General features: G+C 40.2%; 2 protein-coding genes across 7 annotated transcripts; both read left to right on the top strand.

Moving 5' to 3' along the window:
* Window positions 1–8,872: 8,872 nt before the first annotated feature.
* On the top strand, window positions 8,873–9,568 carry LOC131416733 (keratin-associated protein 4-12-like). 6 transcript variants are annotated; one of them, XM_058559397.1, is made up of 2 exons: window positions 8,873–8,952; window positions 9,013–9,568. In XM_058559397.1, exons 1-2 carry the CDS (start codon window positions 8,873–8,875, stop codon window positions 9,566–9,568), a joined length of 636 nt encoding a protein of 211 aa, XP_058415380.1. The 6 variants fall into 6 exon arrangements, with proteins under 6 accessions (XP_058415380.1, XP_058415385.1, XP_058415383.1 ...); XM_058559402.1 differs by having other exon boundaries at window positions 8,873–8,958; window positions 9,139–9,568; XM_058559400.1 differs by having other exon boundaries at window positions 8,873–8,958; window positions 9,049–9,568.
* A 7,921-nt stretch (window positions 9,569–17,489) lies between these two features.
* Window positions 17,490–18,064, top strand: LOC131416732 (keratin-associated protein 4-8-like). Its single transcript, XM_058559396.1, has one exon. It carries the CDS (start codon window positions 17,564–17,566, stop codon window positions 18,062–18,064), a length of 501 nt encoding a protein of 166 aa, XP_058415379.1. The 5' UTR covers window positions 17,490–17,563.
* Window positions 18,065–20,180: the final 2,116 nt, after the last annotated feature.

Raw genomic sequence — 20,180 nt, 5'->3', positions numbered from 1 at the left:
ACATACACATGATGTACATACGGATTATTTGTAGAAGTAAAAATGAGTGATGAACACGAGACAGGCAATATGATGTGTAACGGCTACATACTGACCACGTAGATGTAGTACAATTTTCAAAAAATGGAGGAAAATGAGAGAGAATACATAAAGTGGAAAAATTTTGCTGATTGCCTCTGGGTATTAATTGGGGGTTCAAATCTGATGCTGAAGGAGCAGGGGATGAAGAAGTAACTAGGTGATTTCAATGTTTCTGAAAGTAGAGAATCAGCTGACAATAGCCAAAAAATCAGACTCACGGGGTATTATATAAAGATATTTATATGAAGGTAACCATTAGTACAAAATACAAATCTTTCTATATATCAAAAGACACACTGAGAGAGAGAGAGAAAGAGAGAGGGACTAAAACAAATAGTGAAAGGTTACATACAGGGATACAGAGATAGAGGTGTATTTAACATGTATATTATAGTATATAATTCACTATATGTTGTATATCACTATTTATTATATATATCACTGTTTATTATATTATATATGTATATCACTATATACATAATAAAACTACATGAATAAAGCCAAACATATTGATCAGTGATCATAGCAACACACATAATAGGCTCAACTCACAGGCAAAAAGAAAACGATTTTCCGATTGGCTAAAAAGTGAACACCCAATACTATGCTGTAGACAAGAGATACAACTAAAACAACAAGAATCAGAGAGTTAAACGTAAAAGAAGAGAGGAAGATAGGGGCCAGCCGCTGGCGTATGGTTAAGCTCGTGTGGTGTGATTCGGCGGCCCGGGATTCACAGGTTCAGATCTTGGGCACGGACCTACACACCGCTTATCAAGCCATGCTGTGGCAGGTTTCCCATACAAAGTAGAGGAAGATGGGCACGGATGTTAACCCAGGGCCAATCTTCCTCAGCAAAAAGAGTAGGATTGGCAACAGATGTTAGCTGAGGGCTACTATTCCCTACCAAAAAAAAAAAAAAAAAAGATAGAGGAAGATACATCATACAAAATGCAAATGAAAGAAAGCAGGGGCCACAATTTTGATATCAAACAAGTTAGAGTCATACACAAATCATTACAGGAGACAGGGTGGGATAGTTTATTATGGTAAAGGCCACCATGAAAATATAACTGCACAGCTAAACTTCAGAAACAGAACCTACAGGTGACGCGAGAATAAAAAAGAAACAAACCAATAACTGAAGACTTGAACACACTTTGTATTTAAAGAGAGAACATGTGGAGAAAAATTAATGAGAGTATGAAATAACTAAACAAAATCAATAAGGTAGATCTTATAGACACGCATCAAACGCTCCACCCCTCTTCGAAAAAAAAACTCCTTGTTTTCAAGTGCACAATATTATTTTAATAGTGAAAGCCTGGAAACAACCCGAATGTCCATCGATAGGGGACTGGCTGAACAAGCTATATTACGTCCACAGAGTGGACTTCTTTGTGGCTGAAAACGGAATGAAGACTATCTGAACACCCTGCTGTGAGGTGAGCTCTGGGATCAACTGTTGAGTGAAAAAAAGCAAGTTGGAGCAAAGTGTGTTAGTATACAACCATTTATCTAAGAAACAAAAGAGCTACAAATATACAAACACAAATACATTTATATTTAAAATAGCGGTTGGAAGGAAAACCTTAGATTATAAAGTCGACTCTCTGTGGGGGAGGGAGGGCACACAAGGAAGGCACAGGAGTAGAAGCAAGACTTCCTTAAAGACGCTTCACTTTGCAGAATTTATTCTGGAACCATAAATACTTTGCATAATTACAAAAGAAAATTTAAATGTAAGAAGAGATTCCTAGAAATAAAAAGAAAACACCGATGGAGTATTCCATTCCACGCATGATGATAACAAGAGATGGTTCAAGAGTCCACCTCAGGTGTTTACCATCCAGCTGGAGACCCACAGACAAATACATTTAGAGTCGAGTCGGATGTGTGAAGTCTGAGTGTTCCACAATGTGACATCAGGCATGAAGGAGGAACAGACGAGGTTTAAAAGGATCTATGTGATGGGGCCAGCCCCGTGGTGTAGTGGTTAAGTTCCCATGGTCCACTTCAGCAGCCCGGGGTTCGGGGGTTTGGATGCCTGACACAGACATATGCTCTGCTTGTCAGGTCATGCTGTTGCAGTGTCCCATATAAAGTAGAGGAAATGGGCAGGATGTTAGCCCTGGGCCAATCGTCCTCAGCAAAAAGAGGAGGATTGGCAGCAGATGTTAGCTGAGGACTAATCATCCTCACCAAAAAAAATAATAATAATAAAATAAAACGTATGTCGTGGAAAACAGAAGAGAGGAGGAGGCATCTGGGCTGGAACTTAAGGAAAAGCAAGAAATTGCTGAGTTGATGTGGGAGAAGGAAGGCTCTAAGGAGGTATAAGAGCACAATCAAAGGTGTGGAAGTAGTATTGCTTACACTGTAGACTATTACAAGATCTAACAACCTTAACTCACTTCTGTATGACTCTTAGAGAATAATGAGTACCTCATCGCTCTTTGAGAGGAAAGATCAAGACAATAATTATAAAACATTCAGCAGAATATCTGGCACGTGGCAAGCACTCACAAACAGTAGCTGTCTATATTAACTCACTTTTCACTGAAAGTACATGGGACTTAAATACTTGGATTATATACCTAATGCTTGTTTTAGACCCTGTTCCTTTGATGCTTTGAATATTTTCCCAAATCACGCTTTTTAATATATGTAATTTAAGTGCCTATAGGACAAAGAGTATGGCTTATCTGGCTTATCAGGCCACTTATATAAGGTCACCTATCCAAGAGCAGGAGATGTAACTGACCTACCTAATACGTAGACACAAGCACAGGGAAAGAGGCAAAATGAGGAGGCAAAGGAATACATTCCAAGTAAGGGAACAGGACAAAACCCGAGAAAAGGAACTAAGTGAAACAGAAATGAGCAACCTACCCGACAGAGAGTTCAAACAAAGAGTGTTAAGGATGCTCACTGATCTGGGGAGAAGAATAGATGAGCTCAGTGAGAATGTCAACAAAGAAATGGAAATTATAAAAAAGAACTAATCAGAAATGAAAAATACAATACTGGAAACGAAAAATTCACTAGAGGGACTCAAAAGCAGAGTAGAGGATACCGAAGAGCAGATCTGCAAGCTGGACGAAAGACTAGAAGAAATTACTCAAGCTGAACAGCTAAAAGAAAAAAGAATTAAAGAATGAGGACAGTCTAAGGGACCTCTGGGACAACATTAAGTGCACTAACATCTGTGTTATAGGTGTCCCAGAAGGAGAAGAGCGAGACAAAGGGGCAGAGAATCTATTTCAAGAAATAATAGATGAAAACTTCCCTAACCTAAGGAAGGAAACAGACATCCAGGTACAGGAAGCAAAGAGAGCCCCAAACAAGATAAACCCAAAGAGGCCCACACCAAGACACATCATAATCAAAATGTCCAGAGTTAAAGATAAAGAGAGAATCCTAAAAGCTACAAGAGAAAGACAAGTTATATACAAAGGAAACCCCATAAGGCTATCAGTTGACTTCTCAGCGGAAACCTTACGGGCTAGAAGAGAGTGGCACGATATATTTAAAGTGCTAAAAGGAAAAAACTTACAGCCAAGAATACTCTACCCAGCAAGGTTATCATTCAAAATGGAAGGAGAGATCAAAAATTTCCCAGACAAGCAAAAATTAAAGGAGTTTGTCAACAAGAAACCAGTGCTACAAGAAATGTTAAAGGTACTGATTTACAGGGAAAAAAGAAGACCGCAAATAGGAAAAATTATCAATTTCCATGATAAGAGGGTAATGGATACAAATGCACAAAAAGAGGTTAGATATGATATCAAAAACATAAAATGAGGGAGGAGGGGAGTTAAAGAGTAGAGCTTTCAGACAGAGGTCAAACTAAAGAGACCATCAATTCTGTATAGAAGGAGAAAGGAACAGAGAAGGACTACTAAAACACTGAGGGAAAAAAAAGTTAAAAAATGGCAGTAAGTATGTACTTATCAATAGCTACTTTAAACGTCAATGGACTAAATACTCCAATTAAAAGGCATAGGCTGGCTGATTGGATAAAACAACAAGACCCATATATATACTGCATACAAGAGACACACTTCAGACCTAAAGACACTCACAAACTGAAAGTGAAGGGATGGAAAAAGATACTCCACGCAAATGGCAATGAAAAGAAAGCTGGGGTAGCAATACTCATATCAGACAAAATAGACTTTAAAACAAAAACTGTAAAAAGAGACAAAGAAGGACATTACGTAATGATCGAGGGAACAATCCAACAAGAGGATATAACACTTGTAAATATCTACGCACCCAATGTAGGTGCACCTAAATATATAAAGCAATTATTAGCAAACATAAAAACAGAAATACACAGTAACACAATTATAGTAGGGGACTTTAACACTCCACTTACACCAACGGATAGATCATCCAAACAGAAGATCAATAAGGAAACATTGAGCTTAAATGACACACTTGAACAGATGGACCTAGTAGATATATACAGAGCATTCCATCCAAAAACCGAAGAATACACGTTCTTTTCAAATGCACATGGAACATTCTCCAGGATTGATCACATATTAGGTCACAAAACAAGTATCCATAAATTTAAGAAGACTGAAATAATACCAAGCATGTTTTCTGACCAAAATGGTGTGAAACTGGAAATCAACTATAGGAAGAAAATCAGAAAAGCCACAGATACGTGGAGATTAAACAAAATGCTACTGAACAACCATTGGGTCAACGAAGAAATCAAAGGAGAAATCAAAAAATACCTGGAGACAAATGAAAATGAAAATATGACATGCCAGAATTTATGCGATACAGCAAAAGCGGTTCTAAGAGGGAAGTTTATAGCAATACAGGCCTATCTCAACAAACAGAAAAATTTCAAATAAACAATCTAACAATGCACCTAAAGGAACTGGAAAAAGAAGAACAAACAAAGCCCCAAATCAGTCGAAGAAGGGAAATAATAAAAATCAGAGCAGAAATAAATGAAATAGAGACTAAAATATAATAGAAAAAATTAATAAAACCAAGAGCTGCTTCTTTGAAAAGATCAACAAAATTGAGAAAACTTTAGCTAGACTCACCAAGAAAAAAAGAGAGAAGGCACAAATAAGTAAAATCAGAAATGAAAGAGGAGGGCCAGCCCCGTGGCTTAGCAGTTAAGTGCGCGCGCTCCACTACTAACAGCCTGGGTTTGGATCCCGGGCATGCACCGACGCGCCGCTTCTCCAGCCATGCTGAGGCCGTGTCCCACATACAGCAACTAGAAGGATGTGCAACTATGACATACAACTATCTACGGTGGCTTTGGGGGAAAAAAAAAGGAGGAGGATTGGCAATAGATGTTAGCTCAGAGCCGGTCTTCCTCAGCAAAAAGAGGAGGATTAGCATGGATGTTAGCTAAGGGCTGATCTTCCTCACAACAACAACAACAAAAAAGAAATGAAAGAGGAGAAATTACAACAGACACCACAGAAATACAAAAGATTATAAGAGAATACTATGAAAAACTATGTGCCAACAAATTTGACAATCTGGAAGAAATGGATAAAATCTTAGAATCATACAGCCTTCCAAAACTGGATCAAGAAGAAATAGAGAATTTGAATAGACCAATCACCAGTAAAGAGATCGAAACAGTAATCAAAAACCTCCCCAAAAATAAAAGTCCAGGACCACACGACTTCCTTGGTGAATTCTACCAAACATTCAAAGAAGACTTAATACCTATCCTTCTCAATCTCTTCCAAAAAATTGAGGAGTGAGGGAAGCTCCCTAACTCATTCTACGAAGCCGACATTACCCTGATACCAAAACCAGACAAGGACAACACAAAAAAAGTCAAGTACAGGTCAATATCATTGATGAACATCGATGCAAAAAACTCAACAAAATACTAGCAAATCGCATACAACAATACGTTAAAAAGATTATACACCACGATCAAGTGGGATTTATTCCAGGTATGTAGGGATGGTTCAACATTCGCAAATCAATCAACGTAATACACCACATTAATAAAATGAAGAATAAAAATCACATGATCATCTCAGTAGATGCAGAGAAATCATTTGACAAGATACAGCATCCATTTATGATAAAAACTCTGAATAAAATGGGTATAGAAGGAAAGTACCTCAACATAATAAAGGCCATATATGACAAACCCACAGCTAATATCATCCTCAATGGTGTAAAACTGAAAGCTATCCCTCTAAGAACAGGAACCAGACAAGGATGCCCACTCTCACCACTCCTATTTAACATAGTACTGGAAGTCCTAACCAGAGCAATCAGGCAAGAAAAAGAAATAAAAGGGATCCAAATTGGAAAGGAAGAAGTGAAATTGTCACTATTTGCAGATGACATGATTTTGTATATAGAAAACCCTAAAGAATCCACCAAAATCTTTTAGAAGTAATGAACGAATATGGTGAAGTTGCAGGATACAAAATCAACATACAAAAATCAGTTGCATTTCTATACACTAACAAGGAAGCAGCAAGAAGAGAAATTAAGAATACAATCCCATTTACAATTGCAACAAAAAGAATAAAATACCTAGGAACAAACTTAACCAAAGAGGTGAAAGATCTGTACACCAAAAACTATAAAATATTGCTGAAAGAAATTGAAGAAGATATAAAGAAATGGAAAGATATTCCGTGCTCTTGGATTGGAAGAATTAACATAGTTAAGATGTCCATGCTTCCTAAAGCCATCTATAGATTCAATGCAATCCCTATCAAAGTTCCAACAACATTTTTCACAGAAATAGAACAAAGAATCCTAAAATTTATATTGAAGAACAAAAGACCCCGAATAGCTAAAGGAATCCTGAGAAAAAAGAACAAACCTGGAGGTATCACACTCCCTGATTTCAAAATATACTACAAAGCTATAGTAACCAAAACAGCATGGTACTGGCACAAAAACAGACACACAGATCAATGGAATAGAATCAAAAGCCCAGAAATAAACCCACACATCTATGGACAGCTAATCTTTGACAAAAGAGCCAAGAACATACTGGAGAAAAGAAAGTCTCTTCAACAAATGGTGTTGGGAAAACTGGATAGTCATATGCAAAAAAATGAAAGTAGACCCTTACCTTACACCATACGCAAAAATTAACTCCAAATGGATTAAAGACTTGAATGTAAGACCTGAAACTATGAAACTTCTAGAAGAAAACATAGGCAGTACGCTCTTCGACATCGGTCTTAGCAACATATTTTCAAGCACCATGTCTGACCGGGCAAGAGAAACAATAGAAAAAATAAACAAATGGGACTACATCAAACTAAAAAGCTTCTGCACAGCAAAGGAAACCATCAACAAAACAAAAAGACAACCTAACAATTGGGAGAAGATATTTGCAAACCATACATCGGATAAGGGGTTAATCTCCAAAATATATAGAGAACTCATGCATCTCAACAAAAAACTAACAACCCAATTAAAAAATGGGCAAAAGACTTGAACAGACATTTCTCCAAAGAAGATATACAGATGGCCAACAGACACATGAAAAGATGTTCAAAGTCATTAACTATGAGGGAAATGCAAATCAAAACTACAATGAGATATCACCTCACGCCCGTCAGAATGGCTATAATCAACAAGACAGGAAACAACATGTGTTGGAGAGGATGGAGAGAAGGGAACTCTCACACACTACTGGTGGGAGTGCAAACTGGTGTAGCCACTATGGAAAATAGTATGGAGATTCCTCAAAAAATCAAGGATAGAACTACCATATGATCCAGCTATTCCACTGCTGGGTATTTATTCAAAGAGCTTGAAAACACCAATGCGTAAAGATACATGCACCCCTGTGTTCATTGCAGCGTTATTCACAATAGCCAAGATTTGGAATCAACCTAAGTGCCCATCAAGGGACAAATGGATAAAGAAGATGTGGTATATATACACAATGGAATACTACTCAGCCAGAAGAAATGATGAAATCCAGCCATTTGGGAGAACATGGATGGACATTGAGGGTATAAGGCAAAGTGAAATAAGTCAGATGGAGAAGGTCAAATACCATATGATTTCCCTCATTAAGTAGTAGATAATAACAACAATAAACAAAGACATAGAGGCAGAGATTGGATTGGTGGTTACCAGAGGGGAAGGGGGTGGGGAGGAGGGCGAAAGGGATAATTTGGCACAAGTGTGTGGTGAGGGGTTGTAATTAGTATTTTGGTGGTGAACATGATGTAATCTATGCAGAAATAGAAGTATAATGATGTACACCTGAAACTTATACAATGTTATAAACCAATGTTACTGCAATAAACAAAAAATTAAAAAAAAAAAAAGAAACTGATGGACCCAGTCTTAGTTTAAAAAAAAAAGAGACATGGCTCTATGATAGCCATCCTTCAAAGTATTGTCGTAGAGTCATGCACAGAAAAGGAAAAAAGTGATACATGTAAAAACTCAGGAGTAGAATATCATATATTCCCACTTGGAAGACACATTAGGAAGAGGAAGAAACAGGAAAGTGGTTCCACCTGGATTAACAAGATTCGATGAATCATAGCACTGTAGAAGGAAATGATGCTTTTCTTAGATATTGGCATATTTAACCTGATAAACACAATTAGTAACTTACTTAGTAATATTAATTGACTTCCCAGAAGGAAAAACAACAAGGAAAGAGTGTTGCTCACAGTAGCATCAGCTACTCAGCAGAGTATAAAAGGGGACAGGGGTAAGGAGACACTCAAACTCAAGAAACCACTCTTGTGAAACCCACTGCTACCCACTTGTGGACCCCGCTCCTTCCGTTGACACCATGGTCAGCTCCTGTTGTGGCTCCGTCTGCTCTGAGCAGGGCTGTGGCCAGGAGACCTGCTGCCGCCCAAGCTGCTGCCAGCCTGTGTGCGGCCAGCCCACCTGCTCTCCCTCTGGCTGCAGCGTGTCCAGCTGCTGCAGGCCCCAGTGCTGCCTCTCCAGCTGCTGCCGCCCCAGCTGCTGCCAGCCCACCTGCTCTCGCCCCAGCTACAGTGTGTCCAGCTGCTGCAGGCCCCAGTGCCGCATCTCCAGCTGCTGCCGTCCCAGCTGCTGCCAGCCCACCTGCTGCCAGCCCACCTGCTGCAGGACCACCTGCTCTCCCCCCAGCTGCAGTGTGTCCAGCTGCTGCAGGCCCCAGTGCTGCATTTCCAGCTGCTGTCGCCCCAGCTGCAGCCAATCTGTGTGTTGCCAGCCCACCTGCTGTCGCCCTAGTTGCTGCCTCTCCAGCTGCTGCCAGCCCTCTAGCTGTGGCTCCAGCTGCTGCCGCCCCAGCTGCTCCATTTCTAGCTGCTGTCGGCCCTCTTGCTGTGGTTCTAGCTGCTGTGGCTCCAGCTGCTGTGGCTCCAGCTGCTGCCGCCCCTCCTGCTGCCTGCGCCCAGTCGGTGGCCGGGTCTCCTGCCACACCACTTGCTATCGCCCCACGTGTGTCATCTCCACCTGCCCCCGCCCCGTGTGCTGCCCCTCCCCTTGCTGCTGAGCCCCCTGCCCCGTGATCACCGTCTCTGTTTACCTCTGTCCCCACGGATGTAGACTCTCCTTTTGTGCTGGCGGTTAGGTCACCCACGGAGCGCGGTCGATGTCACTCAGCTGAATGTGGTGTCATGATTCCATTGAGGAGCCAGGTCTTGCTGTCGCAGAAGACGGACATGGCCCGGAGCACTTATACACAACAGATTTCACCCTTCACCCGACCATTAGTGAAATCATTCCCCTAACTTCTTTTGTCTAGGAATTTTCTGTAACCTAACCTATTTCTCTACCGAAATAAAGTTACACTTCCCTGCATTAAAAATTCAGTGTGATTGTCGCTCCCTTAAGATTTTGTCTTCAGTTCCTAGACAAGTGTGTCTGACCTACACCTGCAGGACACACAACAAGGTCTTGTCACTTCTCCATAAAAGGTTCCATTCTTCAGTGCCTGATTCTTTCCTAGATGCCTTCTTATTTCAGGAGCAAATCACCTAAGAGTATGAATCCGTCCCAGGCAAAGAACACAAAAGTGAAAACTAGGAGTTTGGAGGACTCCATGTATATAAAAGCAGAAAGAACACCACACACGCTTCATGTGTCGCATCAGCTGTCTTAGCTACGCAAAGTGCTGTTTGGCACAGTCTGCAGGTTTCTATCAGACTAGCTCTCCACGATATGGGGTCATCCACGAGCAACCAAGTGTGCGCTGATTCTGCCCCCTATTTACAACAGGACCTCAGTTCCATCTCAGTTTTTCTTTCAATAGGAGGTTTGATAAGACAACGTGTTGGGTGGAAATCGTGGCGAATTGCAGGCTGCATGACCACGTCACCGAGCAGTATTGAGCTCCTGTCGGTTGTGTCTATGCAGAAATGGGGGTCCAATGTGTTCACTGAAAAGTGAGTCTGCTTTCATTCATCCTCCCAAGTGCCCATCTCTTCATTCATTCAATTGAAAAGTATTTATTGAGCATTTATTACCTGGGAGACACTGTTCAAGGTGCGGGCATAACAGTGGAGACCAACACACCCAAAACTCTCTGCACTAGTGGAGCCGAATTTCTAGAGGAGTTTCTCAACAAAACTCCCTCTTTGATGTGTTTAGTTTTCAATATTTTTCTCTACATTTGTGCACTCAGGGTTGTACACAATATTTTCCCCTGTGCTTTTATTTATGTGAATAAGATTGAGCTCTGGAGCTTTTCTTTGGAGGCAGGTATCTGTGGTTCAAATGGGGACACGTCACCTAAAGGACGGTTTTACTAACATGTACTCTACCCCTCAACCCCAGAGCCCCACTGAAGCCACAATTTTGGAGAGGGAGCTAGAGGGCAGGCTTACTGATGAGAAAGAGAATGGTGATAGAACATCAGTTACTCACTTGGGGCGAGAACTAACCAGAAAGTTGGGCTCCCTCACTACAAACCAACTCCTGAATTAACAAGGACATGAGATATAAGGTCCGTGTACATAATTATCTGTATTTTATACACTACTGACAAACAACGACATGATTAAATTTAAATGAGAGCAAGTCCATTTACAAAAGCATCAAAAATATAAGATGCTGATCGAAAAAAACACAAAAACGTGGAAGACCTCTGCCCCTAAAGCTGCAACATTTTATGAAGAGAAGTTAAAGAAAATCTAAATAAATGGAGATATATGCCACATTCCTGGATTGGTAGGGTCAATATTGTTAAGACGGCAATTTTCTTTCAATCAATCTAAAGACTCAATGCAATCTTGATCAAAATCCTAGGACACTATTTAGTAGATGCTTAGAGCTGATTTTAAAATTTATATAGACCTGGAAAGGACCTAGGATTTCCAGAGCAATCATTTTTTTTTTAATTTTTTTATTGTGGTAACATTGGTTTACAACATTGTATAAATTTCAGGTGTACATCATTATACTTCTATTTCTGCATAGATTACATCATGTTTTCATGGTCACCACCCAAATACTAACTACAATCCATCACCACACACGTGCTTAATCATCCCTTTCGCCCTCCTCCCTCCCCACTTCCCCTCTGGTTACCACCCATCCAATCTCTGTCTCTCTGTGTTCGTTTGTTGTTGTTATTATCTACTACTTATGAGGGAGATCATACGGTATTTTACTTTCTCCCTCTGACTTATTTCACTGTGCATAATACCCTCAATGTCCATCCATGTTGTCACAAATGGCTGGATCATAGTTTCTTATGGCTGAGTAGTATTCTATTGTGTATATATACCACAGCTTCTTCATCCATTCATCCCTTGATGGGCACTTAAGTTGCTTCCAAGTCTTGGCTATTGTGAATAATGCTGCAGTGAACACAGGAGTGTGTGTATCTTTACTCATTGGTGTTTAGTGATCTTTAGATAAATACCCAGGAGTGGAATAGCTGGATCGTATGGTAGTTCTATCCTTAATTTTTTGAGGAATCTCCATACTGTTTTCCATAGTGGCTGCACCAGTTTGCACTCCCACCAGCAGTGTATGAGAGTTTCCTTCTCTCCACATCCTCTCCAACACTTGTTGTTTCCTGTTTTGTCAATTATAGCCATTCTGATGGGCTTGAGGTGATATCTCATTGTATTTTGATATGCATTTCCTTGATAGTTAATGATGTTGAACATTTTTTCATGTGTCTGTTGGCCATCTGTGTATCTTCTTTGGAGAAATGTCTGTTCAGGACTTTTGCCCATTTTTTAATTGGGTTGTTGCTTTTCTTGTTGTTGAGATGTATGAGTTCTTTATACATTTTGGAGATTAACCCCTTATCAGATATACGGTTTGAAAATATCTTCTCCCAATTGTTAGGTTGTCTTTTCCTTTTGTTGATGGTTTGCTTTGCTGTGCAGAAGCTTTTTAGTTTGATGTAGTCCCATTTGTTTATTTTTTCTTTTGTTTCTCTTGCCTGGTCAGACATGGTACTTGAAAAAATGTTGCTAAGACTGACGTCGAAGAGCATACTGCCTATGTTTTCTTCTAGAACTTTCGTGGTTTCAGGTCTTATATTCAAGTCTTTAATCCATTTGAGTTAATTTTTGTGTATGGTGTAAGATAATGGTCTACTTTCATTCTTTTGCGTGTGGCTTTCCAGTTTTCCAAACACCTCTTGTTGAAGAGACTTTCCTTTCTCCATTGTATGTTGTTGCCTCCTTTGTTGAAAACTAGCTGTCCATAGATGTGTGGGTTTATTTCTGGGCTTTTGATTCTATACCATTGATCTGTGTGTCTGTTTTTGTGCCAGTACCATGCTGTTTTGGTTACTATAGCTTGTAGCATATTTTGAAATCAGGGAGTGTGATACCTCCAACTTTGTTCTTTTTTCTTCGGATTTCTTTGGCTACTCAGGGTCTTTTGTTGTTCCATATAAATTTTAGGACTCTTTGTTCTACTTCTGTGAAAAATGTTGTTGGAACTTTGATAGGGATTGCATTGAATCTGTAGATGGCTTTAGGAAGCATGGACATCTTAACTATGTTAATCCTTCCAGTTCAAGAGCACAGAATATCTTTCCATTTCTTTGTGTCTTCTTCAATTTCTTTCAGCAATGTTTTATAGTTTTCAGTGTACAGATCTTTCACCTCTTTGGTTAAGTTTATTCCTAGGTATTTTGTTCTTTTTGTTGCAATTGTAAATGGGATTGTATTCTTAATTTCTCTTCTTGCTGTTTCGTTGTTAGTGTATAGAAATGCAACTGATTTTTATATGTTGATTTTTTATCCTGTAACTTTACCTATTCAATTATTACTTGAAAAAGTTGTTGGTGGATTCTTTAGGGTTTTCTATATATAAAATCATGTCATCTGCAAAAGTGACAGTTTCACTTCCTCCTTTCCAATGTGGATCCCTTTTATTTCTTTTTCTTGCCTGATTGCTCTGGCTAGGACTTCCAATACTATGTTAAATAGCAGTGGTGAGAGTGGGCCTCCTTGTCTGGTTCCTGTTCTTAGAGAGATAGCTTTCAGTTTTTCAAAGCAATCTTGAAAAATGAAATGAAGAAAGACGTAAAGGGTTTTGCAGGAAAAAGTGACATAGAAAATAGGCAGAGAATATTTATAATAGATATTCAAAGAAGAAAAACAAAGCTATGAAACATAATGAAGACCTAGAACTGTAATTCAAACAAAGGTTCATGTGGATACACCTGGAAAAATCAGCCCACAATGCTCAAAATTGAGACACAGTGTTTTAAAACTACTGGATTTTAAAGAAAAAGGAAAAAAGTCATTGAAGTTGTAGGCAAAAAATCCACGTCAGTTGTAAGGAAAACAGAACTGGATTGTGTTCACACATTTTGATGGCAACACTTTATGTCAGAAGTCTTCCATTTTAAAGACACTGAAGAAAGAAAATGTGAGCCAAGGATTTGATATCCAGCCAAACTGAACTCCAGGTATAAAGGCCACAGATAAACTGCTGTGAACATGACAGACCTCAGTGAATATTCGCCCATGGCCGGTCCTGAGGAATTTACTAGTGAACGAGAACAAGAACCTAAATGACTGAAGATACTGGAGGGACATCCACACGAGGACTAGCAGAGGGCATTCTATAGACATACATAGGTATATATGTGTGTATACACAATGTACATACGGATTATTTGTAGATCTAAAATGAGTGATGAACATGAGACAGGCAATATGATGTGTAACGGCTATGTACTGACCACGTAGATGTAGTACAATTATCAAAAATTGGAGGAAAAGGAGAGAGAATACATAAAGTGGAAAAATTTTGCTGATTAGCTCTGGGTATTAATTGGGGGTTCAAATCTGATGCTGAAGGAGCAGGGGATGAAGAAGTAACTAGGTAATTTCAATGTTTCTGAAAGTAGAGAATCAGCTGACAATAGCCAAAATATCAGACTCATAGTGTATTATATAAAGAAATTTATATGAAGGTAACCGGTAGTACAAAATACAAACCTTTCTATACATCAAAAGACACACTGAGAGAGAGAGAGAAAGAGAGAGAGAATAAAATAAATAGGGAAATATTAGAAACAGAGCCAGAAATGGAATAATTTAACATGTATGTTATAATATACATAATTCACTATATGTTGCATATCATTATTCATTATATATATCACTGTTTATTATATTATATATGTGTATCACTATATATATAATAAAACTTAAAGCCAAAAATATTGATCAATGATCGTAGCAATACACATAATAGGCTCAACTCACAGGGAAAAAGAAAAAGATTTTTCAGATAGGCTAAAACGTAAACACCCAACGCTATGCTCTAAACAACAGAAACAACCAAAACAACAAGCTTCAGAAGGTTAAAAGTAAAACAAGAGAGGAAGATAAGGGCCAGCCCGGTGGCGTATGGTTAAGCTCTCGTGCTCCAATTCGGCAGCCTGGGCTACACGCGTTCCGATCCTGGGTGCAGACCTATGCACCGCTTATCAAGCCGTTCTGTGGCAGGTTTCCCATACATAAAGTAGAGGAAGATGGGCATGGATGTTAGCCCAGGGTCAATCTTCCTCAGCAAAAAAAAAATAATAGAGGAAGATACATCATAGAAAATGCAAATGAAAGAAAGCAGGGGCCACAATTTTGATATCAAACAAGTCAGAGTCACACACAAAGCATTACGGGAGACAGGGTGGGATAGTTTATTATGGTAAAGACCACCATGAAAATATAACTGCACAGCTGAACTTCAGAAACAGAAACTACAGATGATGTGAGAATAAAAAAGAAACAAACAAATAACTGAAGACTTGAACACACTTTGTATTTAAAGAGAGAACATGTGGAGAAAATTAATGAATATGAAATACCTAAACAAAAATCAATAAAGTAGATCTTATAGATGTGCATTGAACTCTCAACCACCACCTGCCTCAAAAAAAAAAAAAAAAAACACTTGCTTGTTTTCAGGGCACAATACTATTTTAATAGTGAAAGCCTGGAAACAACCCGAATGTCCATCGATAGGGGACTGGCTGAAGAAGCTATATTACGTCCACAGAGTGGACTTCTTTGTGGCTGAAAATGGAATGAAGACTATCTGAACACCCTGCTGTGAAGTGAGCTCTGGCATCAACTGTTGAGTGAAAAAAAGCAAGTTGGAGCAAAGTGTGTTAGTATACAACCGTTTATCTAAGAAACAAAAGAGCTGCAAATATGCAAACACAAATACATTTGTATTTAAAATAGCAATGGGAAGGAGAACCTTAGATTATAAAGTCGACTATCTGTGGGGGAGGGAGGGCACACACGGAAGGAACAGAAGTAGAAGCAATACTTCCTTAAAGACGCTTCACTTTGTAGAATTTATTCTGGAACCATAAATACTTTGCATAATTCAAAAATTTAAATTTAAGAAGACATTCCTAGAAATAAAAAGAAAACACCGATGGAGTATTCCACTCCATGCATGATAACAAGATATGGTTCAAGAGTCCACCTCAGGTGTTTACCATTCAGCTGGAGACCCACAGACAAATGCATTTAGAGTCGAGTCTGATGTGTGAAGTCTGAGTGTTCCACAATGTGATATCAGGCATGAAGGAGGAGCAGACGAGGTTTAAATAAAGGTATGTCAAGGACAACAGAAGAGACGAGGAGGCATCTGGGCTGGAACTTAAAGGAAAAATAAGAAATTGCTGAGCTGATGTGAGAAAAGGAACGATCTAAGGAGATATAAGAGCACAATCAAAGGAGAGCAGTTAGTACTGCTCACACTTCACAGACTATTACAGGATCTAACAACCTTAACTCATTTCCATGTGACTCTAAGAGAACAAGGAGTACCTCGTTGTTCTTTGAGAAGAAAGATCAAGACAATAATTACAAAGCATTCAGCAGATATCTGGCATGTGGCAAGCATTCACAAATAGCAGCTGTCTATATTATCTCATTTTTCACTGAAAGTACGTGGGACTTAAATACATAATGCTGGTTTTGGACCCTAATCTCTTGATGCTTTGAATATTTGCCAAAATCTTGGCTGTTAATATATCTTATTTAAGTGCCTATAGGACATAGTACGTGCTCTGTTTATATCCTCTTCATCTAAGCAGAATGACTTGAATTCAGATTATTGAAAGTGTACAAGAGAAAGATGGTTTAAATGAAATCTTCTATATAACGCAGAATGCGTTGCATATGTTGGCCTATCAAAAGATAGGTCAAACCCACTCACCTTTAGCATATTATATGTGAAGATTCCTGGGGGATAAAGTGGCCATGCTGTGCTGGTGGCCCACATGCTAAAAAATAGAGGAAGACTGGCACGGATGGTGGCTCAGGGCAAATCTTCCTCAGCAAAAAACAAGCAAACAGAAACAAACTCTTGAGATAGAGTGGATACAATGAGATTGGAACGTCTTTTGTAACCTCCTGACTCTCTGATCATCCAGGAAACAGATCCCAGTCTCTCCTCATTGTACAAAAGTATAATGTCCACAAGTCCCCCCATATCGCAGATCCCCCCATTGTATGTATGTAACCCCAATGATGAGTGTTTCCTCCCATTTCCTTATCAGCACTCCACCTGACAGTAGCATGCATTTTTCCACTTTGGCTTAAAAATAGACTTGGCCTTGTGATATCCATCCTCAAAGTATTGTCACAGAGTCATATAAAAGAAAAGGAAAAAAGTGACACATGTAAAAACTCAGTAATAGAATATCATATGATAGCCCCAACTTGGAAGACACATTAGGCAGAGGAAGAAACAGGAAAGTGGTTTCACCTGGATTAACAAGATTCAATGAATCATAACACTGTAGAAGGAAATGATGCTTTTCTTAGATATTGGCATGTTTAACCTGATAAACACAATTAGTAACTTAATAATGTTAATTGAATTCCCAGAAGGAAAAACAACAAGGAAAGAGTGTTGCTCACAGTAACATCAGCTACTCAGCAGAGTATAAAAGGGGACAGGGGTAAGGAGACACTCAAACTCAAGAAACCACTTTTGTGAAACCCACTGCTACCCATTTGAGGACCCCGCTCCTTCCGTTGACACCATGGTCAGCTCCTGTTGTGGCTCCGTCTGCTCTGAGCAGGGCTGTGGCCAGGAGACCTGCTGCCGCCCCAGCTGCTGCCAGCCTGTGTGCGGCCAGCCCACCTGCTCTCGCCCCAGCTACAGTGTGTCCAGCTGCTGCAGGCCCCAGTGCCGCATCTCCAGCTGCGGCCGTCCCAGCTGCTGCCAGCCCACCTGCTGCAGGACCACCTGCTCTCCCCCCAGCTGCAGTGTGTCCAGCTGCTGCAGGCCCCAGTGCTGCATTTCCAGCTGCTGTCGCCCCAGCTGCAGCCAATCTGTGTGTTGCCAGCCCACCTGCTGTCGCCCTAGTTGCTGCCTCTCCAGCTGCTGCCAGCCCTCTAGCTGTGGCTCCAGCTGCTGCCGCCCCTCCTGCTGCCTGCGCCCAGTCTGTGGCCGCGTCTCCTGCCACACCACTTGCTATCACCCCACGTGTGTCATCTCCACCTGCCCCCGCCCCATGTGCTGCCCCTCCCCTTGCTGCTGAGCCCCCTGCCCCGTGATCACCATCTCTGTTTACCTCTGTCCCCACAGATGTAGACTCTCCTTTTGTGCTGGCCGTTAGGTCACATGGAGTGCGGTCGATGTTACTCAGTTGAATGTGGTGTCATGATTCCATCGGGGAGCCAGGTCTTGCTGTCGCAGAAGACGGACATGGCCCGGAGCACTTATACACAACAGATTTCACCCTTCATCCCGACCATTGGTGAAATCATTCCCCTAACTTCTTTTTTCTAGGAATTTTCTGTAACCTAACCTATTTCTCTACTGAAATAAAGTTACACTTTCCTGCATTAAAAATTCAGTGTGATTGTCGCTCCCTTAAGATTTTGTCTTTAGTTCCTAGACAAGTGTATCTGACCTACACCTGCAGGACACACAACAAGTTCTTGTCACTTCTCCATAAAAGGTTCCATTTTTTAGTGCCTGATTCTTTCCTAGATGCCTTCTTATTTCACGAGCAAATCACCTAAGAGTATGAATCCGTCCCAGGCGAAGAACACAAAAGTGAAAACTAGGAGTTTGGAGGACTCCACGTATATAAAAGCAGAAAGAACACAACACACGCTCCATGTGTCGCATCAGCTGTCATAGCTACGCAAAGTGCTGTTCAGCACAGTCTGCAGGTTTCTATCAGACCTGCTCTCCACGACGTGGGGTCATCCACGAGCAACCAAGTGTGCGCTGATTCTGCCCCCTATTTACAACAGGACCTCAGTTCCGTCTCAGTTTTTCTTTCAATAGGAGGTTTCAAATCCGCGTGCACTCAAAGGGCAGGCAGGTTATCTAGACGAGTGAAGCATCCTTGATAAGACAACGTGTTGGGTGGAAACCGTGGCGAATTACACGCTGCATGACCACGTCAGCGAGCAGTATTGAGCTCCCGTCGGTTGTGTCTATGCGGAAATGGGGGCCCAATGTGTTCACTGAAAAGTGAGTCTGCTTTCATTCATCCTCCCAAGTGCCCATCTCTTCATTCATTCAATTGAAAAGTATTTATTGAGCATTTATTACCTGGGAGACACTGTTCAAGGCGCTGGGGTGACAGTGGAGACCAACACACCCAAAACTCTCTGCACTAGTGGAGCCGACATTCTAGAGGAGTTTCTCAACAAAACTCTCTGTTTGATATGTTTAGTTTTCAGTATTTTTCTACACATTTGTGCACTCTGGGTTGTACACAATATTTTCCCCTGTGCTTTTATTTATATGAATAAGATTGAACCCATGGAGCTTTTCTTTAGATGCCGGTATCTGTGGTTCAAATGGGGACACGTCCCCTAAAGGACAGTTTTACTAAGATGTACTCTACCCCTCAAACCCAGAGCCCCACTGAAGCCAAAGTTTAGAGAGGGAGCTAGGGGGCAGGCTTACTGATGAGAAAGAGAATGGAGATAAAGCATGAGTTACTCACTTGGAGTGAGAACTTACCAGAAAGTTGGATTCCACACTACAAAACAACCCCTGAAACCAATAAGTGAATTTAACAAGGACATGAGATATAAGGTCCGTGTACATAATTAACTGTATTTTACATACTAGCAACAAAAAACGACATAATTGAATTTTAATGAGAGCAATTCCATTTACAAAAGCATCAAAAACATAGGATGCTGGGAGAAAAAAACTCAGAAAAATGTGGAAGACCTCTTCCCCTAAAGCTGCAAACTTTTATGAAGAGAAATTAAAGAAGATCTAAATAAATGGAGATATATGCCACATTCCTGGATTGGTAGGCTCAATCTTGTTAAGATGGCAATTCTCCCTCAAACAATCTAAAGACTCAATGCAATCTTGATCAAAATCCCTGGACACTTTTCAATAGATGCTTTGAGCTGATTTTAAAATTTATATGGAAATCCAAAGGACCCTGAATTTCCAAAGCAATCTTGTTAATGAAATGAAGAAAGAAGTAAAGGGTTTTGCAGGAAAATGTGACATACAAAATAGGCAGAGAGTATTTATAATAGATATTCAAGGAAGAAAAACAAAACTATGAAACACAATGAAGACTAAGAACTGTAATTGAAATAAAGGTTCACTTGGATACATCTGGAAAAATCAGCCCACAATGCTCAAAATTGAGACACAGGGTTTTAAAA

This window comes from Diceros bicornis, chromosome 18 (assembly GCF_020826845.1).
Source record: "Diceros bicornis minor isolate mBicDic1 chromosome 18, mDicBic1.mat.cur, whole genome shotgun sequence".
Classification (NCBI taxonomy): Eukaryota; Metazoa; Chordata; class Mammalia; order Perissodactyla; family Rhinocerotidae; genus Diceros; species Diceros bicornis.
Note: the sequence above shows the minus strand (reverse complement) of the source record. Positions and strands in the feature narration are given on the sequence as shown.